At 35.6% G+C, this 27,878-nt stretch overlaps 1 protein-coding gene across 1 annotated transcript; it reads right to left on the bottom strand.

Annotated features, from left to right (window-relative positions):
- Positions 1-3,100: 3,100 nt before the first annotated feature.
- RNF212 (ring finger protein 212) lies at positions 3,101-26,083 on the bottom strand. The gene is made up of 12 exons (XM_026846551.1): positions 25,972-26,083; positions 24,282-24,343; positions 20,150-20,224; positions 17,368-17,424; positions 14,247-14,305; positions 12,056-12,120; positions 11,901-11,970; positions 11,039-11,084; positions 9,671-9,734; positions 6,493-6,565; positions 5,517-5,713; positions 3,101-3,138 (listed from the first exon to the last, which is right to left on the bottom strand). Exons 1-12 carry the CDS (start codon positions 26,081-26,083, stop codon positions 3,101-3,103), a joined length of 918 nt encoding a protein of 305 aa, XP_026702352.1.
- Between the last annotated feature and the right edge of the window lie 1,795 nt (positions 26,084-27,878).

Consider the following 27,878-nt stretch of genomic DNA (forward strand, 5'->3'; position numbering starts at 1 on the left):
GTTCCTCAGAGCTATCCACCACAGCCTTAGCACCGGCATCCTAACTCTGAAGTGTTGGATATCTGCTGTGATGGCGCATCGGCCCTGTCCCAAGACTAGTGCCTTGCCAAAGTACTCTGTTAAGAAAGTTTCCTAATACCAAGCCTAAACAGTTTCCTCCTTCAGAGCAATGTTGCTTACACCACAAGCGTGGTAACCCCTGCTTCCCCTTTTACCTTTCACATATTTGTGGACTGCTGTATCTGAATTACTGTTTTAACTTCCACTTTAGTTTATTTAGTCCTTCGCCTTTTTCATTTTTGGGTGCTTTTCTGATGTTTTATCTTCATACTGTACATCACTTTGTTGCCCTTCTTTTATTATTTGTAGCTTTTTTTTATATAAATTCCAAACTGAAAAGGCCAGAATAGTACAGATTTTACTCCACTTACCCAAAAGATTGGTAAAACTAAATAAATTTGTTTAGAGGTAGGTTAGCACCCTCTGGTGTATTATTAGTGTACTGCAAATTTCCTTAATGATTAAAGGACATTAATTCCTCATGAAATCAAGAAAAAAATCGGTGAAGATGGATACCTAAGAAATCAATATAGAAACTTTTGTGCCTGCTGGAAGATAGGGGAAACTTTGCTTTTTTTCCATCTCCTCTTCTTAAAGTGGAAAATACTGAATTAAGTATTTTTAATTTTTATGGAAAATATGATAAAAGCATTGAACTCGGCAAATTACATTCCTTAAATGGTTTTTCTTTTTATTTTTTTTCTAGCAATTATTTTGCATGATATGAGAGCCACTTAGATGTAAGCTTTGAAAAATTTCACATTACAGTCAATTCACATTATAGTCAAACCTTGTGTTTTCAAAATTTTCATTTTGTCTCAACTGGGAAACATTTTTTTTTTTTTTTTTTTTTCTCTCTCTCTAATTACATTGTTCTCTCTTCAAAATGCATTTCTGTTAAGTAGAAGATACTACTAGATACTACTAAGTAGTCCAAAGCAGAAGTAAAATTATATAAATACTTACTTCTTTTCTTTATTGAGGTGATGTTCCAAGTTCTCTTCTCAACCTACAGCCATAAAACACACTCTGGCCATGTTGAGCTTTTACCACAGAAAAGGTGGACTGATGAAGATTCCCAGAGCCATGAAGATCATTAATGAATTTGTGTGGAAACTACTGTGGTCAGCAGCAATACAGAAATCATTCAGCTCTCTAGGCATATTTGTTCACAACTTTGAGTGATAGGATGCATTTTTTTTATTATTGTTATCTCTGTAGCACTAGCATATATGACTCCTTCCTATATGATTCCTTAAAGGGAACATTCAGACAAGTCCCATTTATAGAACAATTTTGCAGCTTTATCGACCTCAAATTCTGTTTTCATTTACAACCATGCAATTGATGGGGATGGAGGCGGGCAGGGAGGAGGGTAAAACAAAACCCAGATATTTCACCTGATAGTAGAATGCAACTGTCAGCAATTCTAAAAGCTATAGTATGACTTTGCAGACTTGGATGATGACTCTGCAGTGTGATAAAATCGAAATTAGAAAGAATGCTTTCTTGTGGTCTAAACAAACAGAAAACCATTGGGGCACAATGGTGGAAGTCAGCAACAATATTTTACTAGTCTAATTTTCCAAGCTCTTCTAGCTCATCTGGAACGAAAGAGTAGGAATTTTAAAAGTTGCAGCATACTCCTTTACTTGTATAGGTATTGTGAAACCAAATATTTCAAATGGAAGTTTGCTTGAAATGAAATTTACTAAGAAATCCCATCTAGAATTGGAAACACAAACTTTCCCATGGTAAAAAACTAAAAGCAGTTTTACACTGAAATAAGGAAAATGCGAAGTTAAAATTTGTTATGGATGCCCCTGCTCCAGAGGTGTTCATAAAACAGGTGTTTCTCCATCTTATTTTAATCTCATTGAAGGGGCACTCTTGCCAGTTAAAACTCTTCAGATTAGCTAGCTAAGGAGATGATGTAAGAAAATGAAATAAAATTCAGAGATAGTAAGAACAATCATTCACTCTTCTATTTAGTGGGTGAATTAACATTTTTGTCACAGCATCACAAAAGAAACTTCTTTATATTCCCCTTTCTGTTCTAACTTTTTTTTTCAGGTCAAACAAAACATTTCAATCCAAAAGAAAGTTATCGTGTGCTCAGGGGACTTTATCTGAAAAACAAACAAACAAACAAACAAACACAAAACAAACAAACAAAAAACAAACCCAAACCCCCCCAGGTTTTAGTTTTATTACTTTTAAAATAGTCCAGGTAAAATTAGAGCCAAAGCAAAGCAAAGGTGCATACTTGATGACTCAGCCCTACCAAAATTTTACCATTTACCATAAAATTTCAACTTAAGAGTTATTCTCAAAAGAAATAACCCTTCACTCAGAGTCTTCAGTTGCTATTCCTGTGTGAGAGTAAAGGTAGTCTCCACTGTGTTTTGTCTCTTCATCCCAGTTCCCCCACTGAATTCCATTTTGAGAAGAAATCATTGGTACCTAAATCAAATGTAAACATCTTGAAGTGTAGAATAGAAACTGTCTTATTAGCTCAGTAGAGCCTGATAGAATGTAATATCCCTCAAACCTTACCCCTTTCAACAGTGCAAACAAAAAGTGATGTATTTATTAAGAATGTAAATTTAGAATTCTGGAATCAAAAATACATAAATTTAAACATTTTTTTTAGGAGTGGGGCTCAACTTTAATACTGTACAGATACAACCATTTAAAAATAGAGTTCTGCTGCAGCTCAGTGCCTCACAGCAAGAAATGCTCATTGAATATATAATCATGCTTTGCCTTAACACTAGTTAATACAGGCTGTTTATTTATACAATACATTTTAAGCCAAAATTTCTAGAAACAGCAAGAGGCTTTTGTACTCTTGTTTAAAACTACTGTAGATGTTGTTAATCAGCAAGATCAGTGATGTTTAAACACATTATTCATGCTGAATAGTTAGCTGGTTTATGCCAATTTGACATTTTATAGAAATTACAAATACTTTGATATCCAAAATCTGTGTGGGGCTTCTTCAGATGCTTATTGACAAAAACAATTCACAGATGTTTGCTTATCTGTCTGTTGAATGTCCTCCAAAATTAGTTGATCCTAGAGTAAGAATACAAGTACAAATGGAAAAAAAAAATAGTAAGACTAAAGGAAAGAAATATTCATGTAAATTATCTTGGGAACTTATTCAAGGAAGAAAGTCAACCTATCAAAAATAAAAAATAAAACCCATACATTTTGATAAGAACTTTTGCATAGCTCTTTTTATGAATCTAAATATGCTCCTTTGTATTTATATAACAGAATTAGTTTTCTGTTTCCATAAAAGCATTATTGCCATATTCCAATTTCAGCTACACAAGTGAATGACCAAAGCATTGTTCTGCATACGAACTGCAATAAACTTGCAAACATCTGGCTCAAAGACAACTAATATTTAAGTTCAGTATAGCTGGGGTTTTTTTTTTTAACTTCAATTTCTACCACATTATTTACAAATTCTATCAGGTTCATGCATTATTTCACATGCTATATCACTGTCCAGAAATTCCACAAGAAAAAGTTACGATATAAGCTTCCACAAGCTATAAGCATTCATAACTTGAATATGAGTGAATTTATTAAAATATCTTTATTTTGGTTTCATGAAGTTTCATGAACTCAAAACTGCTTGGGATGTGTTACTCCTGGAATGGAAAGGTCACATTTATTAATATGGACTCAAAAAATGCTTCATAATTGAATTATTCTTTTAATATAAATAACAAAGATTTCACTTATGGTGTAAACTCTGCAATATGAAGAATTAGGTTTCCAACATGTGATTGGTAAGGGTGCTAGATAACCTCATCTAGGTTCTTCTCCCACAAAAGGTTGGACCAGATGATCTTTCAAGGTGCCTTCCAACATGGGCTGTTCTATGGTTTTATAAATTAATCTGCCCCCATGCAATTCCTACCTACACCCCTCTTGGACTGGTCTCTATGCAGCTACTTTTGCTAGTTTTATGCTGCACTCAACAAATAATACCCTGGACAATCTACTTTTTTATTGTCATTTGCAGACATTCATGCGGGTATCTTGACAGTTACATCTGTAAGAAATGTGAAGTTGAGACAGAAAATTTGGCAAATGACAGAAAAGTACTAGGACTGAAAAAATCATGGGAATGGGAAGATTACTACTGAAGTCTGTGACAGGCTAATAAGTAATCAGAAAAGAAATAAAGTTAATGTTGTACAGAATATGGGAAAAATCACCAGCAACAAATGACTGTAATTATCATCTAAGCATTTCCTCCCAAACTGTGAAAATATAGGACATGTGACAGAAGTACAATGAAGTAAATAGTAATATTTATAAAATATAAAAGACTAGAAAATGCTCTTGTCTTCTTTAATTCTCTTCCCATCATTTCCTTTCTCTTTGCTTTTCTGTTTGGTCTGTTTGTTGTAACTATCCAGAGCATCTCTTTTCTTGCTTCACAGGAAAAACAGACTTTACTGTCCTCTCATTGTTATCCTTTGGTCCATCCTCCTTCCTCTTTTATACTAATTTTTTGCATTCTTATCTCGATTCTTTGTAATCTGCTTCCTCTATAGCCTTTGTTCTGTCCCATGCACTGTTCTGGACCCTTTTTCTACTCCCAATCTTTTTAATATCCTCACCTTTTTTTCTATTCCTTAACACATCTTCCTTCCTGTTCTCTGACTCATCACATGATCACTCCCTATCCAGTGTTCATTTTCAGAATGAGTTCACTCAGTTGTTCATTTCCATTAATATTCCCTAGTTCTAATAACCAGGTGACTAATACTTCACTTTTACTCCCAGAATACTGCAGTTTCCATTTATGTTCATTTTTTCTCTTCTGGACATAGTGAGTTGTCAAATGTCACCCACTTTCTGCAACACACCATTCAGTCATACAGGAGCTGTTTCCCATTCATTCTTTTCACTATAGACATTTTTGTCCTTCTTTCCTATGTGTCAACTCAACTATTCTGCTTTATTAAAGGACTCCCGTTGACTATCTCAGTCTTGCTATGACTCCCACTGAGTTCACTGCACTTCCTCTGCTCATGCTTTTCTTTTCTCTACTCCTTACTTGAGATTTGTTGCAAAATTAGCTTTTCCAATTTATTACATGCTTTGCATTATTTAGAATCGGTTTTCCTAGAAAACAATTATGGGCATTATCAGGATTAAATCTCTGTTAAAATACGATTCTGAAGTGATGCAAAACCACATTTTCACAGTAGATTTCTACTGCACAGAAGACTAAAGCAAAATATGGATCATGAACATCAATATTTTTCACATTCTGCTGATGGCCTACTTCCAATTTTGAAAAATCATTTTCATGTTGCTTAATTTGTTTCTTATTTATGTTCTCCAGTAAATAAGTAACAAGCATATGTTATGCTGAAAATTTTTCAGAAAGTGTTATATGTTGTTATTTTATAAAATATACTTGCCTAAATGTTGTCTTTGCAGAAGTCCTGAGATGGTGATTGGATGCCTTGTTGCAGACAACTGTGGGGAAGGTGATGTAAATGGACACAACTGAGGGGTTCTGAAATCAGAAGTAGCCCATGACCCCATCCTACTACTTTGTGATCCAGATGATGATGGAAGCGAACATCCACTATGAGGTAGTCTTATAGGTGTGGATCTGTTAACGAAATGAATTCATGGATATGATTTGAGGCTACTTTCACACTACAAGAGATTTCAAAAACAATTAAATTCACAGTGCTAATATTTTAATAGAAAATTCTATAAATTATTGTATTGTACATATTCCATATCAGATTTTTACTTCTTTAGGTTTTTTCTGCTTTGAAAAAAGCAGAAGGACAAAACAAATGATATGAGAATCAAAGATGAAAAAAAAGAAATATATTCTTATACATATATTTAAAATTTGTACTAGGAAGATATATTTGGCTTAATGATTATAGAGAACAAGAGTTTACTTTTTCTGGAACCATTTTAAGTTTTTTATTGCTGTTAACAATTCTCACAGTTTGAGGCATTTTCAATGTTTAGATGAAAACCCTGAAACACCTGCTACACACTGCATGAAGACGTTCAGGTTATTCAGAGAATAGTTCTTGTGTAGACATTGCGTTGTCATCTCTGATTTTTAAAAGAATTATAAAAATGACACATTGTTGCAATTTCTTACTATAAAATTACTATCTTTTGTATGAAAGTACCATGACTGTAGCTGCAGGAACTCAGATTATCTTGCACATTTTTGAAGAAAGTGATTTCAAAATAAAACCTTCCAACAATAAAAAACACATTCATATATAGGTGATAGCTAGCCTGCACAAAAATATTTCTTCAGACATGGAATATAACCTTTAAACATACAGATTAATACAGGCCAGAGATAAATTTGTCTCTCATAAGAGATGATAAAATCTTGAAAAGGTATTTAATTACCTTGTAGATCCTGCTCTACCATTTTGACTTGACATTATTCCAGATGACTGAGAACTTCTGTAGGATATACTACCTGTAAGAATTCAATTTTTGAATTACCCATTTTACTTAGGAGATAAGGAAAAAATAGATTAGTACTTTAATTACATTATTTGGGACAAAACCATGATGATTTTAATTCAAGAATTAAAAATGGTACACAATTACAATAGACCATGAAAGATAAGGAACTGGCTGACAAAATAAAGTCACCACATCACTTGAGAAAGGATTAAAACAGCCCTAAAAATTAATGATGTGGTTTTATAATTTATACATACATGACATTTGCTGAGGCATGAGATGTCTTCCAGTACTTCTTGATGGAAGAAGATCCACCAAAAGTGAAAGCTATCAAAAGTCCTTTGCAGTACTCCAACAGAGGGTAAAGGTGAAAAATAGCTTCAATAGATTAATTCTACATAGAGCTTAGCTGTCATGAAAACATCATATTGCACCATTCCTGCAAATCTTTTCCAAGTTAAACACATTTCTTTCTTTCACCTTCTCTCATCTGTTAGACTATTGTTAAGACTATCAAGATAGACCTGCTGAGGTGCTCCAGTTCTACAGCTATGCTTTTCTGCCCCATCCATCTCTGAGAAGGAGACTTTCTTCAGTGCACCATTAAATAATTGTTTCTACTTGCCCTTATTTTTGCAAGTATGTTTTGATTCATTCAGCTTTGTCCACTGCAAAACTTTATGGGTTGATTCTGAAATGTGCTAAACACATAACTGTTCTACATATAATTTTACTATCTAATTAAATATCTATTTATATTTAGACACAATAAAAAAAAACAGTTAACCTCAGCTCTTACTATCTTGTTACCCATAAATTTATAGGTAAGCATGTATTTGGAAAGGAACTGGACATATAAATCAAGCATAATATAGAAAAAGCAATTTTTGCTCCTTCATTACAATTGTATTGTAATTGCATTTGGCTTTGTTTCGGGATGTTTACACCATGTAAAAATACAAGAGTGCAAAAAGCTCCTTATGTGGCTGGAGATGGATTTTATTAACTGTTGAAGCCAGGTAAAAGACTGCCTGAGAATGGACAATTACAGAAACATGCTGAATATAAAATAAAGAATGAGAGGGACACATGAATGGTAGACCTGCAGAGCATTAGGAATTCTGCAAAACTCCTCACAAATAAACAGTACTTCAGGAAACTGCAATGAATTTCAATAGGCTGTTATTCATGTCTTATTCACATCAAGAGTGTTACCCAAGCTCTGCAACATCCCAGGAATGAAAGGAATCACAGTCTGATAAAACATCTTATATCGTAGTGCAATGATCTGGGAAAAAAATCTCACCTTTCTGAAGAAATTCTTGATCTCAACTTAATTACCCTGTTTTTGTTATTAAATATTTTAGTAACACTCATTTAGTTACTCCCCTTTTCCTCATGTGATTTTTCATGTGACATTATGGAAAATTTAAATCTCTGTTAACTATAATTATATATTCTATTAATATTCAATTAATTATAATTATGTTAATAGAGGGTCAACAACATATATTGCAGGTATGCCTGTTCTGTTCAAACTTACACATTGTTACAGTATTTTCTTTGCAATTGTTGACCGATTGCTCAGCAAAAATAATTTTGGTAACAAGTAATTCACAGCATCACAGAATCATCTAAGTTGCAAAAGACCTTGAAGATCATCCAGTCCAACCATGAACCTCACACTGACAGTTCCCAACTCCACCAGATCCCTCAGCACTATGTTGACCCTACTCTTAAACCCCTCCAGGGGTGGGGACTCCACCACCTCCCTGGGCAGCCCATTCCAATGCCCAACAACCCCTTCTGGAAAGAAATGCTTCCTAATATCCAGTCTAAAGCTTCCCTGGTGCAACTTGAGGCCATTCCCTCTTGTCCTATCACTTGTTACTTGGTTAAAGAGGCTCGTGCCCAGCTCTCTGCACCCTCCTGTCAGGGAGCTGTAGAGGGCGATGAGGTCTCCCCTCAGCCTCCTCTTCTCCAGACTGAACCCCCCCAGTTCCCTCAGCCACTCCCCATCAGACCTGTGCTCCAGACCCTGCCCCAGCTCCGTTGCCCTTCTCTGGACACGCTCGAGTCATTCAATGGCCTTTTTGGGGTGAGGGGCCCAAAACTGAACCCACTCATCAAGGGGTGGCCTCACCAGTGCCGAGCCCAGGGGTCAGATCCCTTCGCTGTCCCTGCTGGCCACGCCAGTGCTGACACAAGCCAGGATGCCATTGGCCTTCTTGGCCCCCTGGGCACACTGCTGGCTCCTGTTCAGGCGGCTGTCAATCACCCCCCCAGGTCCCTCTCTGACTGGCAGCTTTCCAGCCACTCCTCCCCAAGCCTGTAGCGCTGCTGGGGCTTGTTGTGGCCCAAGGGCAGCCCCCAGCATTTGCCCTCAGTGAAACTCCCCCAGTTGGCCTCAGCCCATTGCTCCAGCCTGTCCAGGTCTCTCTGCAGAGCCTCTCTACCCTCGAGCAGATCAACACTCCCACCCAACTGGGTGTCATCTGCAAACTGACTGAGGGTGCACTCCATCCCATCCTCCAGATCATCAATACAGATGTTAAAGAGGAGTGGCCCCAACACTGAGCCCTGGGGGACAGCACTCATGACCAGATGCCAACCAGATTTAACTCCGTTCACCACAACTCTTTGGGCCCGGCCAACCAGACAGTTTTTTACCCAGCAAAGCGTGTGCCCATCCAAGCCGCGAGCAGCCAGTGTTGCCAGGAGAATGTTGTGGGAAACGGTGTCAAAGGCCTTACTGAATTCAAGGTAAACAACATCCACAGCCTTTCCCTCATCCAATAAGCAGGCCGCCCTGTTGCATAAGGAGATCAGGTTTGTCAAACACCACTTGCCTTTCATAAAGCCATGCTGATTAGGCCTGATCATCTGGTTGTCCCAAATTCTTCACAGAAGAGAGTAGGTGAGTACTAGAAAGACTTATTTCATTCTTCATCTTTAAACATCACCCATGTGCTGGATTCATGTCTACATGCTCAATTACTTATACCTCAACACAGTTCAAGTTGGCTCAGTAAATGGCTACGGTATGGATTTTAATTTATTAATCCTCTTAACATAATACAATTATTATTCAGTTACAAACTTCATTTTTACTCACCCATACGTCCATCTTGTGGTGGAGTTATTAATGATAATCTTGTTGGACCAGTTGGTGTCTCAGGCTAAATGAATGGCAAGGTATTAATTACAGTGTAATAAGTATGTCAATTATTAAGGTATTTTAAGCAATAGTGTTACACTTTTGAGGTCTATAAAGCCTGCAGATTTCTGGCACTCTTCTCTGGCAGTTTTGTTTAAAGCACTAAAATACAAAACACTACTGGTTTTTAAGAGATGTACATGTATTTTAGTTTTATTCCAAGAAGTCCTCTCTGTCACACTCAGATAAGAAAAATATCAGACACATCATTTTCTGTGCTGAGATTCCATTCTTAAACTAGCATCTGTTCCTGGATGATGCCTCTCCTAATCAGAATAGTAATACAGTGAAGATGTCATTCAAAGGTTGCAATTCCCTACTTAAATACCAGGTTCTAACACTGCTTTCAGACTACTGCCTTCACACCTAGCTTTTTCTTAACATGTGAAGACACTATACACATGTTGATGCCCCTGAGCATAGACAGAAGCAAGATTAACTGGTCAATTTTTTATGAAAGATGAAAGATGACTGGCTTGATTTGTAGTTCAAAAAAACCTTTTATCCATCATAAATTAAATTTCATTGATGTTTTGAAAATCACGTGTGATATGAAGTTAAGAATGACAAGTGATTCAGACATTTGCAATGACAGCATTTACATCCAGCCTAATCCCCTGAAATTCTGTTTATGGTCAAGGAAGAGAAACGGGAATGAGACCAATAACTTAGTTTCCTTCAAAATTGAATGAATCACAGATATTAATCCATAGGTTATACTGATGGATATAGGTCTGTCTATGGATATAATCAATCCATAGGTTATAAAGGTAGTTCTGAGATGAGAACATAGATTTGTACTGCAGACATCTACATGAGGTCTGCTGAAGGTGGAAATCTTACATATATTTCCATTCCTTAATATATAGACCTTAAATTTATTTGCAACTCTCAGTTTCATGCATTACCAACATTTAGTTTGGAAACAGTTACATTTTTATAGTATAAACATACTGAGATTTCAAGAATTTGCCATTTAATTTAGCATCAGAATTTTAAAAGCCTCTATATGGCTTTGGAAAATATAATTCCATAAATCACTGTTGTGATTTATTTCCTTTTGGTTCCTTTTTGGTGAGCATCTGACTTGTACTAAGCATCAAGCATAGCTGAAATTAGCATGTACATAAGAACTGTTGTGAAGTGGCTGGGGGGAAGGGATCCTATTTTTGCAGTATTAACCGAGTAGGAGCAATCAAAAGCAATCAACATCATATGTATGTACATATAGAGATATATAAACATATATACAAAAAAACCACTTACATTCCTCATAGGTAAAGGTACAGGATCAATCTCCATTGACTCCATTCTTATAACAAAGGTCAAAATAAGTATGACATTGTAATAAAAATAACACATTCATTATAATGACTAAAAATATGTTATATTCTCATGTTAAATTTGTCTAATAATGGAAAAGCATAATACATAATGCATAACACATATGAGTATTTAGGACTTGTTCCAAATCCCACTAGCAGTAAGGAAATTCTATTAATTGATTCTGAGATTTTGTTTAGACATTTGCAGAGAAAGTTATTTTATGATTAACATTGTTATTCTTGTATTTAAGTCAGAATAAATATGCATATTTATACATTTGTCACTTGTCTTCATAACAAGGGCATTCTGAAATCTTATTTTTTATAAAAAATAAAGTCATAGTCACAGGTATAGAAATCTTTTAGCTTGAACAAGATCTACGTTCAATTTATTTAAAATTTAATGAGCCTTACTGGAGTTAATTCCATCTAACTTTAGACAACTATAATGTACATATAGGTGTCTGTACAAGTAAGTTAGCTTTTCCCTACAGTCAATGGGAAGAGTTCCTCACTAATTAATCAATTTATCTATCCAGAAAGTCTTTAGAATAAGGTCCATCATGCCTTAGAATTTTCTCCAGTGAATACAAAGGCAATCCATATTAGCTGTTATTTTGTACACTTGGATAGATAAGACCCTCCCAAGTTCTTTCATACCTACAGAGTTTGCAGAAAAATACCCCACAAAATCAGAAAATATACTTATTTTAAACTGACTACAAAAAAAGGCTTTGTGTATAAAATATGAGTATGTTGCCCCTGTTAACATTGTCATTGAAAATTAACAGATTTGTACCTACATTTCAGAAGTGGAAGGATGACTAGGGTGAAGAGAACATGAAGAGTAACCATTCTGTTTTCTTGATGAAACTAAAGTTATTAATAAATTTAATATTAGAACATAACTATATCCAGTGATATATATTCCTTAGTATCTTAAACCAACACTTCTTACTGGAAAGTGGATTTCTGTTTGTACTGGAAAATGGTTGCTGTGGAGTTTGTTCAGGAGTTTTCATACTAAAGGGGCAAACACAAGAAACAACAGATATAAACTGAAAGCTGGTTTGGTTAGTTCATTTGTCTAGCTGGTCAATAAAGCATAAAATCAAAGCATTTTACGCATCATAGCTGGGTTTATCATGACACTATTTGCCATGAAGCAAAATAACAATCTATTTGATAAGCTATTAACTTCTCTATATCATACCGTCTGTATCAGTCATTACATGCCCGAAAATATCAGTTTAGGATAACATTATGGCAAAGTACTTTATGGAACAACAGATGTTAAAACACAACTATTAACTACAGTTGAGCCAAAAATCTTCATTCCAATGTATACATTACCCAAACTTTAAAAAACCTAGTTAGCAAAAGAAACAGTGGCATATTTGTGATATTCACCAACAACTATGTAAAACTGATACCTTTGCCAATAACCATAAATAGGAGGAATATGTCTACTGGGCAGGCAAGGAGAAGCCCTAGGTCACACTCTCTAGGTAGAACTCTAACAAATCTGAAATTCAGTAAGAACTCTGTATTTGGTATAAAAAAGATGTTGTTCATTTGAGATGCAGGCAAGAAAAAGGAGGCAGTGGATAAAAATAGATAAACTATGATAATCCACCAGGTACATAGTTTTCTTTATACCATTTTTCTTTCACACCAAGCAGCATAAGAGAGCATAATACAGTATTATGTGCCTGTCAGAGTCAAAAGAAAGTCTATGCTGGAAAAACACAGAAAAAGAATAAAGAGCAACAAAATTCTGCAGTTAAATTTCTGACTTCATGAACTGGCTTATTAAGTAGATTTCATCATCCTTGATCATTGGTATTCATAAAGAGGTACTCATGAAGGGTTTCTCTCAAAAAGATGGATCTATAGGGAGAAGTACATTGTAACTATACACTAACTATTCAATACCTATATTTCAACAAGTCTGTTAGTTTTGGGGTTTTTTCCCAGTAGTTTTAGAAATCTTAGAAAGTGGGAAGGATAAAATAGGACATAGAACTAATGTTATATGGAAAATGCAATCATTTCACCATAGGTGGATCACAGTAGTTCAATCTGGTATGTTTTTTGTTTTATGTTCTGGTAGGCAGATTTTTTAAAACGGTAGTAAGATAGTACATTTTTTCTGTGTTAAAGCAATTTAAACATTAGAGTGTTATATAGGCCACGTGGACTTTAAATCAGAGATTACGAGCAATTAATTCAGTAAGCGTACCATAAATAATGTTAAAAAGGAAACCACAACAATCAAAGGTGAAGAGAGCGTAGAAATGTTATTAGTTATGTCCCCCTCAGTTTAGTCTTGCAACTGGTCCTGTTTAATATACTCCCAGATGACTGAGGGATAGCCTGCGGTTTGTGAAATCTGAAGACAGAAAGTTCTGAAGATAGAAAGTTACATCAATATTGAGAAGAACTACATAATGATTTTTGTTATGTGATATTTTTAATAATTGAAATAAAATTTAATTAAATGAAAAGTAATATCAGAGAGTGTCCTTAGGAATCAATAAGAACTTTGGCTTTAAGTTGGAAATAAAATGAAAAGATTAAGGTGTATCAGTCAGTGAGCTGGCAGATAACAATGGGCTACCTCTTGGTTATCTCCTTGATGCATTAGTGAAAAAAAGACTAATTTGAGTCAAGAAGTTGATTCTTACTAGAAACTGAGAGAAAGAGAATCATGTTACAAAACCCTGGTAATTTTGTTAATGAGATAGATTCTAAGAGAGATATCATAGTACTGTCTAGGCTGATGCTGTAAAGCCCATCGGGAAAAACAAAACCATGTTCATGTAAACACAAAAGTTTTAAAACTGAATAACTATATGACGGAGATTGTTAACAGATCATTTTTAGAGTTCATTTAGAGTAAATTCAAGTACTGACTTGAATTTAAAAATCAAAGGATTCCTTCCTGACAGGCTTGATTAATGTGAAAATGGACCTGATGACAGACATCATGTTCATTTATTTCTGTAAAAATATGCCACTTCTCTTTATACAACACAATATATGAGAAAGGCAAATAAATAATTACTTTTTTATCGTTTTATCATACTTACTGTTGTCTGATCAGAAAGACTATTTCTCATTTACTTTTGATACATTAGAACTCTTACCATTGTAGCTGATGCATTTGTTGTGTTACTTTCTTGAGAGCTTCTTCCAACTTTACCGTCTGTGAGATAATCATAGTTTTAAACAAAATCTCTTTGTGTGATATACAACTTTGTTTTCATACAATTAGTATCCTAACATGCTGAATGGTTGTTTTCTATTGGTTTTAATCTTAGATATCATTGCTATTCCAGATTTATTGGGGCAAGATCATAGCTGTTATATGGATCCATTAAACAGTCAAGTCTGAAAAAAAATATAATTTTTGGCAGTTCCAGACTTAGTATGATTACCTTTTGTTAAGTGTGCTGGTAGTGTTGGTTAAACGAATAACAAGTGCTTAAAGATAATTTGTGTTTATTTTTCTTCCTCTTTTTCATATCTGATATAAAAGTTATGTTGCATTTAATATGGAATTATCTGGAAAAAACACCAATAACTGTACAAAATACCAAATACCCAAATACCAAATTCCCATATTTCTCATATCAGATTCAAAATTTATTCATTTCTTTGCAGTATCTATCTGTAATAAGTTTATTTGAAGAGTATTTCCTATTCTGTTATAAACAGAACCAAAAATATCTCCATTAAAGAATGTTATGTGCTTGCAAAATGCAGGAACACTAAGGTCTAGAACATTAGGTCAGCTCCCTAATGTGTATATTTTTTACAGTCTTTCATTACATGATCATACATTATATTTTATGAAGGATGTAAAAAATTACTCAATAGCCTCAGTACTGCATCTCTATTTTTTCCTTATTTTCCGTTGTGTGACCTTAGTCCTTCGTTAATTCACACTACTCATATTTTGATCTGAAGACAAATTATGAATTTTTTTGTTGATTTTTCTTGTTAAATTTTCATGCTTCTCACATTATTATTTGAATTCTCTAATAACATTGCCTGATACAGCTTTATAAAATCATATTGTTTGTGAGATATCTTATACTCTCTTTGCAGATGTGCAACTCTGCAAAACAGATTAAAGACAACATCTAATTTACATAAGACCTGATTTTTTTTTTGTATTCTTTTTCTCAATGAGAGCTAGGATTGATTAAGAAAGTGACCAGTACAGATGTCAGGAACAACGTACTTTACCTTGTTACTCTGTAGGACTGGATCATTTTAAGACCAAAATGCCGTAAAGGTGAATAACTATTTCAATATTTTTGGGTCCTAGCCCAACACAGGCTCTAGACTTGCCAGGAATAAAGATATCAAATGCCCACACCACACACCCTCATCTGCACCCCAGTATCTGTACAACTCACAGAAACATCAACAGAGAACTTTTTATCAAGGTCATGAGAGCTGTTTGTTGGCAGTGACAAGGATGACATAAGGACAGGGACCACAAACAAGATATCCAAGCATGAGAACCTGGTTGTGAATTTCCCATTTCTCCACCTTTCCCAAAGGCCAAGACCTCTAGAGTGGAGACTGGCAGGAGGAAGCACTTGTGTCAAGGGGTAGATCTGTGCTTCCTCACCTCTCCAGGGGTCATTGCCATTTGCCAAACTGCTTATACCTTCAATCATTTTTGCTTCATCCTTTTCCCACTCACCTTCATCTCCAAGCCAGTGGCAGGAAGATTCAGATGGAGATTATAACCCTGAGTGTGAGCATCTACTCCCACTCTCTCATCCTGTGTGCCTCTGCCAGCTGTGATCTAGCCTTCCCCAGCTCCTTCAGACTCCCTCCCAGCAGCCCTGAAAGAGGGAGCATTGCTAACTGAAACTCACAAGAAGGAGACAGGTATATCATCGCACAGGGAAAGTCTTCTCTTCCTTGCTCACCTCAGTCTCACTGTCAAACCACTTCTCCACCAAAACAGCCTCACCAGTGCTAGCCTTAGCTGCACGTAGGGTGTTTAAGACAACCAGCCTATTCTGACCCTGATCCAATGCAAGCAGTTTTAAAATACTAACAAATACATGAATGGACAAAACAACAAAAACACCCAAAGCAGTGTACCATTGAAGTAACAGCTACCTAAATCTTCAGTTGTTCTGTACTATCACCTAAACATGTTCCCTAGGTCAAGCAGCGTCCTTTACAACCACTGTTAAATGAATATCTCAACACTTAATAAAGTAGAAACTTATAATCAAATTATCAAGACTCTGTACAGATTCTTCAGAAATAACATTTCTATTTATGCAAAATTCTATTAAGAGCTTTATTTTACTTTGCCTACAGGTTTCAGTTTTACCATCTGGAGTCAGAAAAACAGATTAGAAGGGGTTGTAAAATCATGATTCCTCCATGGCCTGGCTTTGAAAGAAGAGGGTCAGGACCTTGACAGAACTACCCACTCCACAGTACATTTGTACTGATCTCCAAATGCAGTCACATAAACCAGGGGAGAATGGGCCACAAAGCACATAAGTTTCGAAGCTGTTCTATCCACAAGAACCATACCAGATGCCCTCCTCACACGCGGAATGGCCCCTTGACCAGCTATATGAGTTTGCCTCTGTCATTTCATACATAGGGCAGCTACTGATGGGTTGATTCACCACCATTGCCAAATAGCTTAAAGCAATATACCTGGCCATGTCCTTAGAAATGAATGAAACAGCCAACTATTTTATCACATATTTAGAAGTAGCTGAGAAATTAAAAATAAATTTTCTTTCCAACCTACAGAGGAAGACAGGCATAGTGACAAATTCAATAACTGTTCTCCACAGAATAATTAATTCTATTCCTCTTCTCATTTCTAATTCAGGGTACTAGCCCTTAGTCGTCTTCTCCATTGCTCAAGCTTATAATTTAATTTGTCAGCCTTAGTCTTCTTTTCCTCTAGGCTTATCATCTGAGTACTAATCTCTCCCCATCTCACATTCTCCTCCATAATGCGAATTGGTGTCTTCTCACCTTGTCCTTTGACTCTTAATTTAATCTTGGTCACCCCACAACTAAAATCTGTTTTGCTAGATAATAGCAACTATAATTAATAAAGTCCTCACAGATTTTCAACAATTAAAAGCTGATATTTATAATGACAGAAATGAGGCAATCCTGATAAATTATTTTAAGTATTCCAATAAAAGGTGAATATATTTTCTAAAAATAAACCAAAGTAAACATAAGCAACAAAAATAATGTTACCTTTTGTCTGTGATATGCTAATAAATGTTTACGATGTTTTTCTTGAAATTCTGAAATCTAAAAATAAAGTTATATCAAGCTTCACCTAATTACATTTATGCAGCCTCAGCAAAAAAAGTGATAAACTATTTCATAGTATTCAATTTTTTCTTTATTTTACTAAATATTTAACATATCTTCTTTAAATCATCTCCAACAAAACATTCTAAATTATTATCAATGATAGAGAAAGTCTTACAAAGTTTATTTAATCCAGTATGACCTACCCTAGAGTTGGTAGATTTATTTCATTGAATTTATATTTTAATGCTATGTTCAATAACAAGGTAAAGACACAGGAAAGCCAGTCTAACTTATTCATTAGTTCTAAGCAAACACATAAAATTAATGGCAATATAAAAAGTAATGTGTCTAACTGGCAATTATAACTTGCCTTGTAAAAATATTCTGTTAATTAAAAAATAATTGTTAGACACACTGTCTGGTGGTGTGTAAGCACTTTTTGTGTCCAAATGAGGATCATAAACCATGACAGGTTAAAAGTAAAAACATACAAGGTAGGCAAGACAAGATCTTGAGGAACAAATTAACATAGGCAATAACCTAGTAATAAATCTTCCTTCTCACATATAAGAAAACTGCCAGAAAATGTGTAGGGATAGAGACAACGGTGAAGAAACACTGTGAGAAGATGAACCCATAGTGACATATCTAATTGAGATGGTTACTTTTTATTCGCTGTAGAAGAGCCTGGGAGGTTCCCAATGGATACTCATCAAAGGATCAAAAGTCTCTTCAGGAGAACTGATGGAAGATACAGCCACTCAGAAAGTAATGGCTCTGAGCTGCCTCCCACCACTCAGAAATGCAGTCTTGGGTCTATAAAGAAGAAATCTGCAAAAATGTCAATTCAGCACTGAGCACCAGTCAAAAAAGGCAGATCAGATCTTAGAAGTGTTTAAAAAAGGAATAGGAAAGGGAACATCATTATTCCACTTCAAAAATAAAAAAGTATGTTACTATATCCTGAGTCTACTTAACATCTCAGAAAGGACGTAGTAGGTCTGGAAATAGTTCAGATTAACTAGAGGTATGTAAGAACTTCAGTAAAAAAATGAGCACATAGAACATGAAAAAAAGACTTGAAGAAGGGATGTGTTAGCAGTCTAAAACTAATGATTATCACAGATGGAGCATATGGGAATGGTTATTTTTCCTCTAGAATGGGATTCAAGAGTATCAAATGAAACTATCAGGTAGCAAGTTAAAATGTGAAAAAGGTTATCATCATCACAGGGTGTATACAACCTGTGGACCTCCCTTCCATATTATGTGATAGATGCTATTTCAGAAAACAACATGACAATCGCTTTTGAATGCAAAGGCACCAACTGCACCTTTAGAAATCCCCGTGCCACAAACTGTTGAAAGCTAGGATGCTGTTCTGAAAACATATCACTACACCCCAGCCTTGTTTTCAAATGTTTCTTAAGCACCTGCTATTGTGACAGGACATTAAGTTAGATAAACCTTTGCCCTTAACAGAGCACAAGCTGCTCTTATGTCTTTTGATGCTGGTAGAAGTTCTGAGCGTTAATGCCTTAACTGCACTTTAACATGATTCCCATAAATTATCTCAGGTTACAGAAAAACCACCTTAGTCTTTTGAGATCGTGACTTCTTTTTCCTTTCCTTGTCACATTACAGATGTCTGTATTCACATGTGATTGGTGGCATAGCTGTCTGGATTTGTGCAGTTTACAGAATAACTGCTGATCATCATACATGCTGTTAAAAAGTGTGTACGGAAGGACAGAGGAAGGCTTCTTGTTTGCCTTGTGCCCCCTCTGTATCTTAGGAGGAAGAGTGCTGAGGAAAGGGACCATGCCCAGCCTTGGAGAAGTTTGTGAAGCATAGAGTAAAGCAAATGTGAATCCACAATCACCACTGAAGAATACAGGTGATCTTCCCTGGGTTACTTTTCTGCTGGATCGGGAAGCTCAACATAGTATCAAATGGGTAGCAGCCCAAGGGAGACGAGAATACACAGTGAAGGTCGCAGATGGGTTCAGGGAGAATGTACTACTACAGTTCCACCTCGAGGTGTTGAAACAGCCACTGAAATGCTCAGTAAGAGGGACAAGGCCAAGTCCCAAAGCCAAGCTGAAGAGATGCAGAGAATTGGAGGCAATGGGAGTTTACATGTATTCTTTTAACCTAGACAGCTATTAAAGTTCTGGACTGGAAACTCAGCCTGAAGGAAGGGATCCTGCCTGCAGTTTACAGAAGGCAGGGAGGAAATTTACCTTGGAATCATTTATTGCATCTATCTGAAAAAAGGCAGACCTGTTTCGAGTAAAAAATAAAAAATTTAAAAAAAAAAAAAAAAAAAAAAAAAAGATAGCACATTCAGCTCAGGACTTTAGCCAGCTCAGGTTTTCACTCTGTAATTTTTTATTGCTGTAATTAGGGCACACTATCTGGGCATGTTTAAGGTTCTGGCAGATCTAATCTTTCATTGCATGCCACTGAAAGTGATTTTACACCATTAAAACAACCAGACTAGTGATCCTCAGAGAGAGTTTGAAAGCATAAGCAGCTACCGTGATAAATCATTTATGTTTTCTTAAGAACTTTGAAACTGTAGAGTTAAGGAAGTAAAGATTGTAATGGGTATAGACTAATTTTCAAGCATTCACTCATATATTTTTCCCATTTATATAAAATTCAGTAGAAGTTGCTGATTATTTTATAGAGTTAAAAAGTTTTAAGGCAAATTCACCTGTGTTATTTCTTTTGAATATCTCTTGCATAACGTATCTATTCCCATGAACAGTGACTGAATATCAGGACTTGTCTACCAAGAAAAGAAAGCATACCAAGGTTAGCATTTTTATTTGCAAGTTACACTAAATAAAGCATTTTGCGAAGTGTTCCTTAAATTGATTGATGTATATAAATGAAAAATGGACAGATCAACAGTAGGATGACAGAAAAAAATGAAAACAAGACCAGTTTTATTTAATAACCTTATTAACCATCTTGAAGACTTTGTGCTTTTGTTTAAATATATAACACACATATATACTTATTGTACACACACACATACACACTTATTGTAACTAGGATAACAAAAATTTCCAGAGGACATTCAAGTAAGCTGTTGTGTCCTCTGGAAGAGGCATTGCCTTCAGACCAACAGCCAAATTTCTGGCAGTCCCTTTCTGTGCTTTTTGGTTCCCATCCCCAGCCACATGGATGTATCTATTAGTTTTGCTACAAAGTCCATTTTTGGAATAGTTTCAATGCTGATCGGGATCCCTTCATACTTCCTGCCTGTTGGGCAACAGAATGTTATCCTAGCATTGAGGAAAAAGCCCTAAAATGATAGTTGAATTTTTCAAGTATTTTATGACTGAGACTTTTAATCAGAGATCATGATGTGGCCTCCCAAACAGCCATCTGTGTTTTCAGAAAACGCTGAGTAAGTGCTTTGTACCTAAGCTATCATTGTAATAAAGATTTATTTATTATTTATGGTGAGAAAGAAATGCTACAAGATATAAAGTGGGTTTCAGAATAAGAGTGACATTTGGACATCTATCCAAATCCACAAAGCAATGTAGCAATGTAAGCTAACTTAGTTAAGTGCTACTTCAATTCAGAATACATATATTCCTAATTTATTCATAAGAAAAGCAAACAAAATACAACTCCAAAATACTTACACTAGTTATAACACTAAGTTGACATAGTTATACTACTAAGAACTAACATTTCAATTATATTTTACTGTAACAGTAAACACCCTTTAAAAATGAGGAATCTAGCCCCAAAGTAACCCTATTATCTACTTGTAAACTGTAAACCTAAAGGTTCTCTTTGATATATTGTGATTGTTTAAAAGAAGGTAGGTCTACAACTAGTCAAAAGCTGAATAAAAAAGCAAAAACAATCCAAACATACTTAGATGATAGAAGAAGATTGTCCCAGAGAAAATGCATTCTTCATGTAAAGACCCACCTTTCCAAATCCAGTTAAAAATAAATGAAACTGTTGCAGGTAAAATGTAAATTAATTCCAGAAGTACTAAAGAATCTCAGACAGTTTAAAAAACTGAAAAATTAAAGAAAGTCGAATTATTGAAATAAATAGGAAGCAGGCCACCTGTGAAGGAAGAAACAGATTTCTAGGCTACTAAGAAAATAGATGTTATCGCTTCAATTAAAAATACTGCATTGAAATTGAAAAGAATTAGGCTTTTCTCCATTTGAAAATGCACAAAAAATAGAGACAATATTTTTACCCACTCCAAAAATAGTATAATACTATACTAAAGTCAAATATCCAAGACTAAATAACAGTGGTATTTGCCAAACCTATTTTCAACATGTACTTCTATAATGTATTTTTAATAAGAAGAGGGAATTCAGTCTCATATGTATCAAAAATAACCGCATGAAGAGCTAAATTAATAACCTGGATTTGCAGTGGATTTATGCCTTTTGTTCCCCCTATTCTGACACCAGCTACTTTGATGTCCTGTATAGCAATTAATATGAGCAAAGATGGCATGAACTGTTTGGTTACTGTAGAACTGTGCCAATGGCTGCCAAATGCACTTCTGATTATTGATGAGCTTTACTTGCATTTCTCTCACCAGGGGAATTAAACTGTTTTTCTTTGCTTTCCCCAGCTACTAGTTTTTATAGAACTCACAGGAGGAAATTAACTGTATTGGAGACTTCCTCTGCTCTTTTGAATTTGGTTGACATTACCCAAAGCATTCAAAAATTTCCACAGGGTGAGCTCACGGACTGAGAAAGAGAAAAGCACACCGACAGACAGCACAGTCTAACCTATCTATGGTATTCAAAGAAAATAAAGACAATTAAATTTCATCTAGAAAAAAATAATGTATTCATAAAAATACATTTGGCATCTTTAAAATGTATTCATAGGAGGTAAGCTCTAGAAATCTCTTTTGGGTGCTAACAAAGCAATGACCTTGGTTTAAGTATCTATCAGATCTGAAAAAAGTAAAAACAAAACAGCTTCACTGGTGATTTAAAAACTCTTTAAAATAAAGGTTCGTAGAATACTGTTTATATTTTATCTGTTGCATGGAGGAGTAGCAGATGTTAATATGATATTCTGAAATAATGAACAGCGACATTCTGATTTATCATAACACTTAACCATCCTCTGGGAAAAAGCAAGTGGGGATCATAAGACATAGAAGGAAGATATAAAGGTGACAAGCATGCATTACTGTAAAGATGAGAATATTTAATGCGTAACGTTGATTGCCCCAATATACAATTTAATGAGGAGTTTTAACACATTTACCGGACCTCCTACTCATTGGGAATTCTTCCATAGCATCAAGCTCTTAAAGGTTACCAGGTATATTTCCATTTGGGTTCCTGAATTATAGAGCCATGACTTTTTTATATGCATGTTTAATTATCATTCCAATCATTTTATCTGTTCTTAATCAAGCCTGAGCAATCATCATGAATGTCTTTTTTAAAGAATATGGTAATTTGCTTCCTTCCAGTCCTCCAAAGCAGTGGCAGGTTCTAATGAAACATCTAATATTTTTGTTAGTATCACAATCATTGCATTTTTTTTAATTCCTCCAGTATTTTTGAATTAAATCATCAAGTTCTGTTGAAATGCTGCAATTTAAGACTGATCTAACTTCAAAATTAACGTTGTTTTGAGTAAGGTGTTGGACAAGATGACCTCCAGAGGTCCCTGACAACCTAAATTATACTGTGACTGAAATTAGTAACAAAACTTGCAGCCAGGATAGGCTGATAAAAGTTTATTGAAACACCTCCTTTAAAAGTTTTATGAAGGCCTTTTTGTTTGTTTTTAAATTTGATTACTGTGTGCATTGTTCCTTTGTATTATGTTTGCATTCTGTTGTTTTGTTCTAATGTTTTATTCTCAGTAGCATTTTTTTCTTCAATCTGTTTCAGTTCTGCAAATTCTGTGTTTGCAAACATGAAATAGAGCGTAACAGTCTTTTACTTTGTTACAAACAGTCTGTAGAGGTAGAGATTTCTGTGTTTAGATATCTATCAGCTCAATTTTAAACATATCTAAAGAAATATGCCCTTCTTCAAGGTCACCTCTTCAGGGTTAGTCCCAAATTGTCCTCTATTTCATATACCTGATTGCCTTACGGCCTTGGAGAAATTTTTGAGTTAGCTGCATTGAGTGCTCTTAGTATTTTCCTTCTATCATTGTGAGGCAGGCTTGTCTCTTAGGTAGGCATCAGTCTAGGAAAATATAAATGTTTTCACGACCCATTATGAAAGCAACTAAGGAGAAAATAGTTCCTGGGAGAAACAGAAAAATTAAATCTTTCCAATGACTTCTCAAGAAAGAGAATTAGAAGCTATTCATTCTGTATTAAATAACATGAATTCACAACAATATTTCAGATCCTCTCTTAATAACATGACTATGAAGAAAATAGTTAAGCTTAAGATAAAACAGGGACAAAACCACCCAATAAACTTGAAAACATTGATGCACCACCATGCAGATTTTCAATTCAGTCCATTACATGAAATAATTCATTACAGTTCATTTTCTCTGATGTGCAAATGCCAAAGTCAATAAACATATTTCCAAATTTTGAAAGTAGTGACTGATGTTACACAGTAGTCAGTCATGTTTCTTGACAAAGGAGTGATTTAGAGTCTAGCAGAATCTGAAAACTGAAAAAGTCTCTGTAGGCTTTTATTTGAAGAAATACATAAAACTAAGAGCTGAATAGTACATAAGTAAATATTCGTGTCAGAGTTGGCAAACAAAAAGGAAGTATTTTTGTAATGCAAATAATTTAGCTGTTAAGCAAACTACAGATTAATGTAATACAATACCAAAGCTTCATTTACCTGTTTTGAAAGGACTAATGTACGACAAGAAGTTCTACAGATCAAACATTCATCTTTTTTGCCTGTAAAGTAAAGACATATTTAAAATATACATCAAACTGAATAGATATTGAATAAATTTTTAATAGAATTTGATGTCTAAACCTTTGTTTGGAGTTTGTGGAAGGAATCTGAATGTTAGACAAGAAATGCAAATAAACATGAATAAAGAATTTAATTCTATAACCATTACACACAGTTACACAAGGAAAATGTGTGTGAATGTCATCAGATCTTACTTCTGCAAATAAGCATTCATGTAAATGATTCTATGAATATCATTAGTGTCACTGAATGCAGGTGACTTTTAGTTCCGATGATTTAAATAGGACTACTTGCCGGGTTTAATTAAATGTATGCTTAAGTGCACTAATGAGTTAGAGTCAACCAGATATATGACTTTTTAGACTGGAGCCCAGCTTTGGTCTCTTGATAAAATATATGAAACCTTAACTCCAAAGAATTAATAATTTTACCTTGTGAATTTTTCCAGTGAAAAAGTCATCAAATCACTTCTTAAAACTTTATCTTTTTTAAAAATATATTTTTATTTGCAAGCATATTAGCAAATATCTCTAATAAATTCTGTATTATTTCTAGTAAATTCATATTACTACAATATTTATGATTGATCATTTTACTAGCTGCTTCCTTTCTAAGGATTCTAAGAATCAATGTTCATAAATATCTTTAAAGAGTAAATACATTTAAAACCTGTTATTATCATTATTATTGAATTCACAGCAAAAATATATATCTAATATCTATGGGGTTTTTTTGCCAATCAATATTAAGAGCAGAAAGGAAAGCTGCTGTTCAGGTTTTAAGGGCCTGCCAAGCTGTATTTAGTGGCTGCATTTTATGACTCTCTCTCCTCAACAGCAACCCTGTGAAAACTTTTAGTCAAAAGTTTTTTAATTCCAAAATACAGATTGATGACTTATTCTGTGTGCCCTTACAAAACACAGGGCATTTAGCACTACCTCAAAGAGAAAAACATTGATGTTTGTCTGGATTTTTTTTTCTATTGAAATGCAACTTCCTTATTTAACATCTTTTCCACAGATCTTCATTTAAGCACATCACAGGAGTCCCAGAATATGACTCAGGGATTGCATACAACACACAAGAGCTTTAAAACATCACCTCCAATCCTCCTAATGCGACTAGAAATTTTCTAGCGTTCCGGTGACAATACTGAGATTTAAAATGTCTTAAGAACACTAGCAAAACCCTGAACAAATCCTATGTTTTGCAAACTGCTCTTTCACTAATAAAAAAGCATGCCCTTTTGAAAATTGTTCAGAACTGAATGCCTTTTTTTTTTTTTTTTTTTTTTTCCCCACAATGAAATCGTGGATCATAAGCATTCAGACTCAAGTTTTATTAAAGCCTCCAGTTTTCTGTGTCTAAAGGCTTGCTCCGAAAGCCACGTTGCTCCAGACAGATTCATCTAGAGGCAGACACTGGTGTACAAAGAGTTGAAAAGGTTTATCGGTAACATTTGATTGACAAGAAGAAATACTCAGACCTTTCTTTTTTGCACAGCGAGTCAGAAATGCTAACGGTTAAGGTAAATATGTGCACACCAGCCCTGCCTGACCCGCTGGCGGAGGGGGCCGAGCCCCGCCGTGCCTGCAGCAGCCATTACCTTTCTGGAGGCAGATCTCACAGATAACGTGCCCGCAGCTTGTGAGGCTGAACCGTGGGGTGGGCTTGCGGGGCTCACAGAAGCAGACATTGCAAAAGACCCGTACGGCCATGGGGTGGAGAGGCAGGCGGGCCCGGCAGGGAGCACCACCTGCGGGGGTGAGGCCTGCGGGCCTCCCGCCACCACCTTCCTCCAGTCTGAGGCGCCGCCGGGCCCTGAGGCGAGGGGTGGCAGCCTGAGGGCGGCCGAGTTTGACCCTCACACCCCCCAAAAAAGGGGGTTTTCAGGCCTCTCACTACCAAACTGGAGAGGCGTCCACGCACGGGATCCTGAGAGGTTTTTCCCCCTCCCTTCCCTAAACGCGGGCAGCTGAACTGGATCGAGCACCAGGGCTCTGGGTAGGTGCCGCACCATGAGCCCTGTGACACCTGTCCTCCTCACAGAGGCGGCGGGGCAGCAGGGGTGTGGGAAATAGTGGGTTTTCACTTTTAAATGCAGTGATCCGGGAGGTTATTCATTTACTGTCACAGATTTGTTGTTGCTTCTTTTGGTGAGGGAAAGAAGCAAAACAAAGGGTTTTGATTTTCATTTCTTAGGCTGAAAAAACACCACAGTTTGCTAATTTCCCTTGATGAAAATCTGGGGGGAAAATTCCCTTACAGATTTCTCAGTGCAGGCTGTAGCTCTGGGTATGACAGAGCCACAGACTGCACAGAAGGAACCTCCAGCTTTTGGTTTCATAAAGACTACTGCCCTCAAAGTGCTTCCCAAAGAGCTATGATTCAGCTTCTGCTTTATAGATTTAATTAAAAATCTTGAAGGAGACTGAAAACATTTCATCAAAGATATTTAACTATTATTATAGATAAAGAATGAAGCACTGTCAAGCTATAATCAAGGCTGCAAGTCTCAGTGCTGTTTTGAGTATAGACCTAATTAATACAGAGGAACATAATCAGCTCCTTTATAAATTCTGACATGGTGCCTGTCCTTTTGGTTTAAAAGCCTGAGTATATTGTGATACGAGTTAAGTTTGTCGTTGGGATGTAGCTAGGAGCCTTACACTAAATATCAGCTAAAGTCTGAACCACAACCTTGAAGCAACCCTTTATTAAACTTCCTTCTTGGACTTCATATACTATATGGTTGTAACATATAATTTCTTCTTTCACACCACCAACGATGTTATTACAGGACATGTGAGTGAGTGCTCTATAAAAGTGAATTTAATCACACTTATTTACTGGACATTTCAAGTGACCACTCTAAAGTCTCAGAAATTTTAAATATAGGACACAGTGAGTAGCTTTACGAGATTTTATTTTCATTGATTTGGTCCACAGAGTATTGCTTTTTATTTCTATTTTGTATCAACTTTATGGATTCTCAAATACTCACAGCTGTATTTTCATTCCCTTACTGGAAACGTAAGTGAACTTAAAGGGCAATGGCGTTTCCTTGCTAATGAAAACAAAAGGTAAGAAGATAGAAAAAAGAAAGCAGACAGTGCCTTTAAAACAATAATTGGTCTACAGATATTTCAGCTTTCACTACCTTTTAGAGTCGTGAAGGGTCTGAAAGATGAATAGGAAGCCAAGCCACAATATTCTTCTATCACTGTGATCTCTAGAGACTTTTTCAAGTGTTTTCACACGTTAACCTAGTGCTGAGATGGGTCATGTTAAAACCACCTCCAGCTCCTTACACTACTGCTGCTTTGTCAAGCCAGTTATCTGAATTTTTAGCCACTACTTTTGACTTATAATTGCATGATACTGTAGCAACTCTGTTAGTTGTACATAAACTAGCTAAATTAAGGCATGAAGATATTCAACCAAGCTGCAATAAGTGAAATCAAAATGCATGATTAAGTCAAAAACTGGTAAATTCCTTAGACAGTGAAGTTA

The sequence above is a fragment of the Athene cunicularia genome (assembly GCF_003259725.1).
Source record: "Athene cunicularia isolate RWA chromosome 4 unlocalized genomic scaffold, athCun1 chr4_part1, whole genome shotgun sequence".
NCBI classification, from domain to species: domain Eukaryota; kingdom Metazoa; phylum Chordata; class Aves; order Strigiformes; family Strigidae; genus Athene; species Athene cunicularia.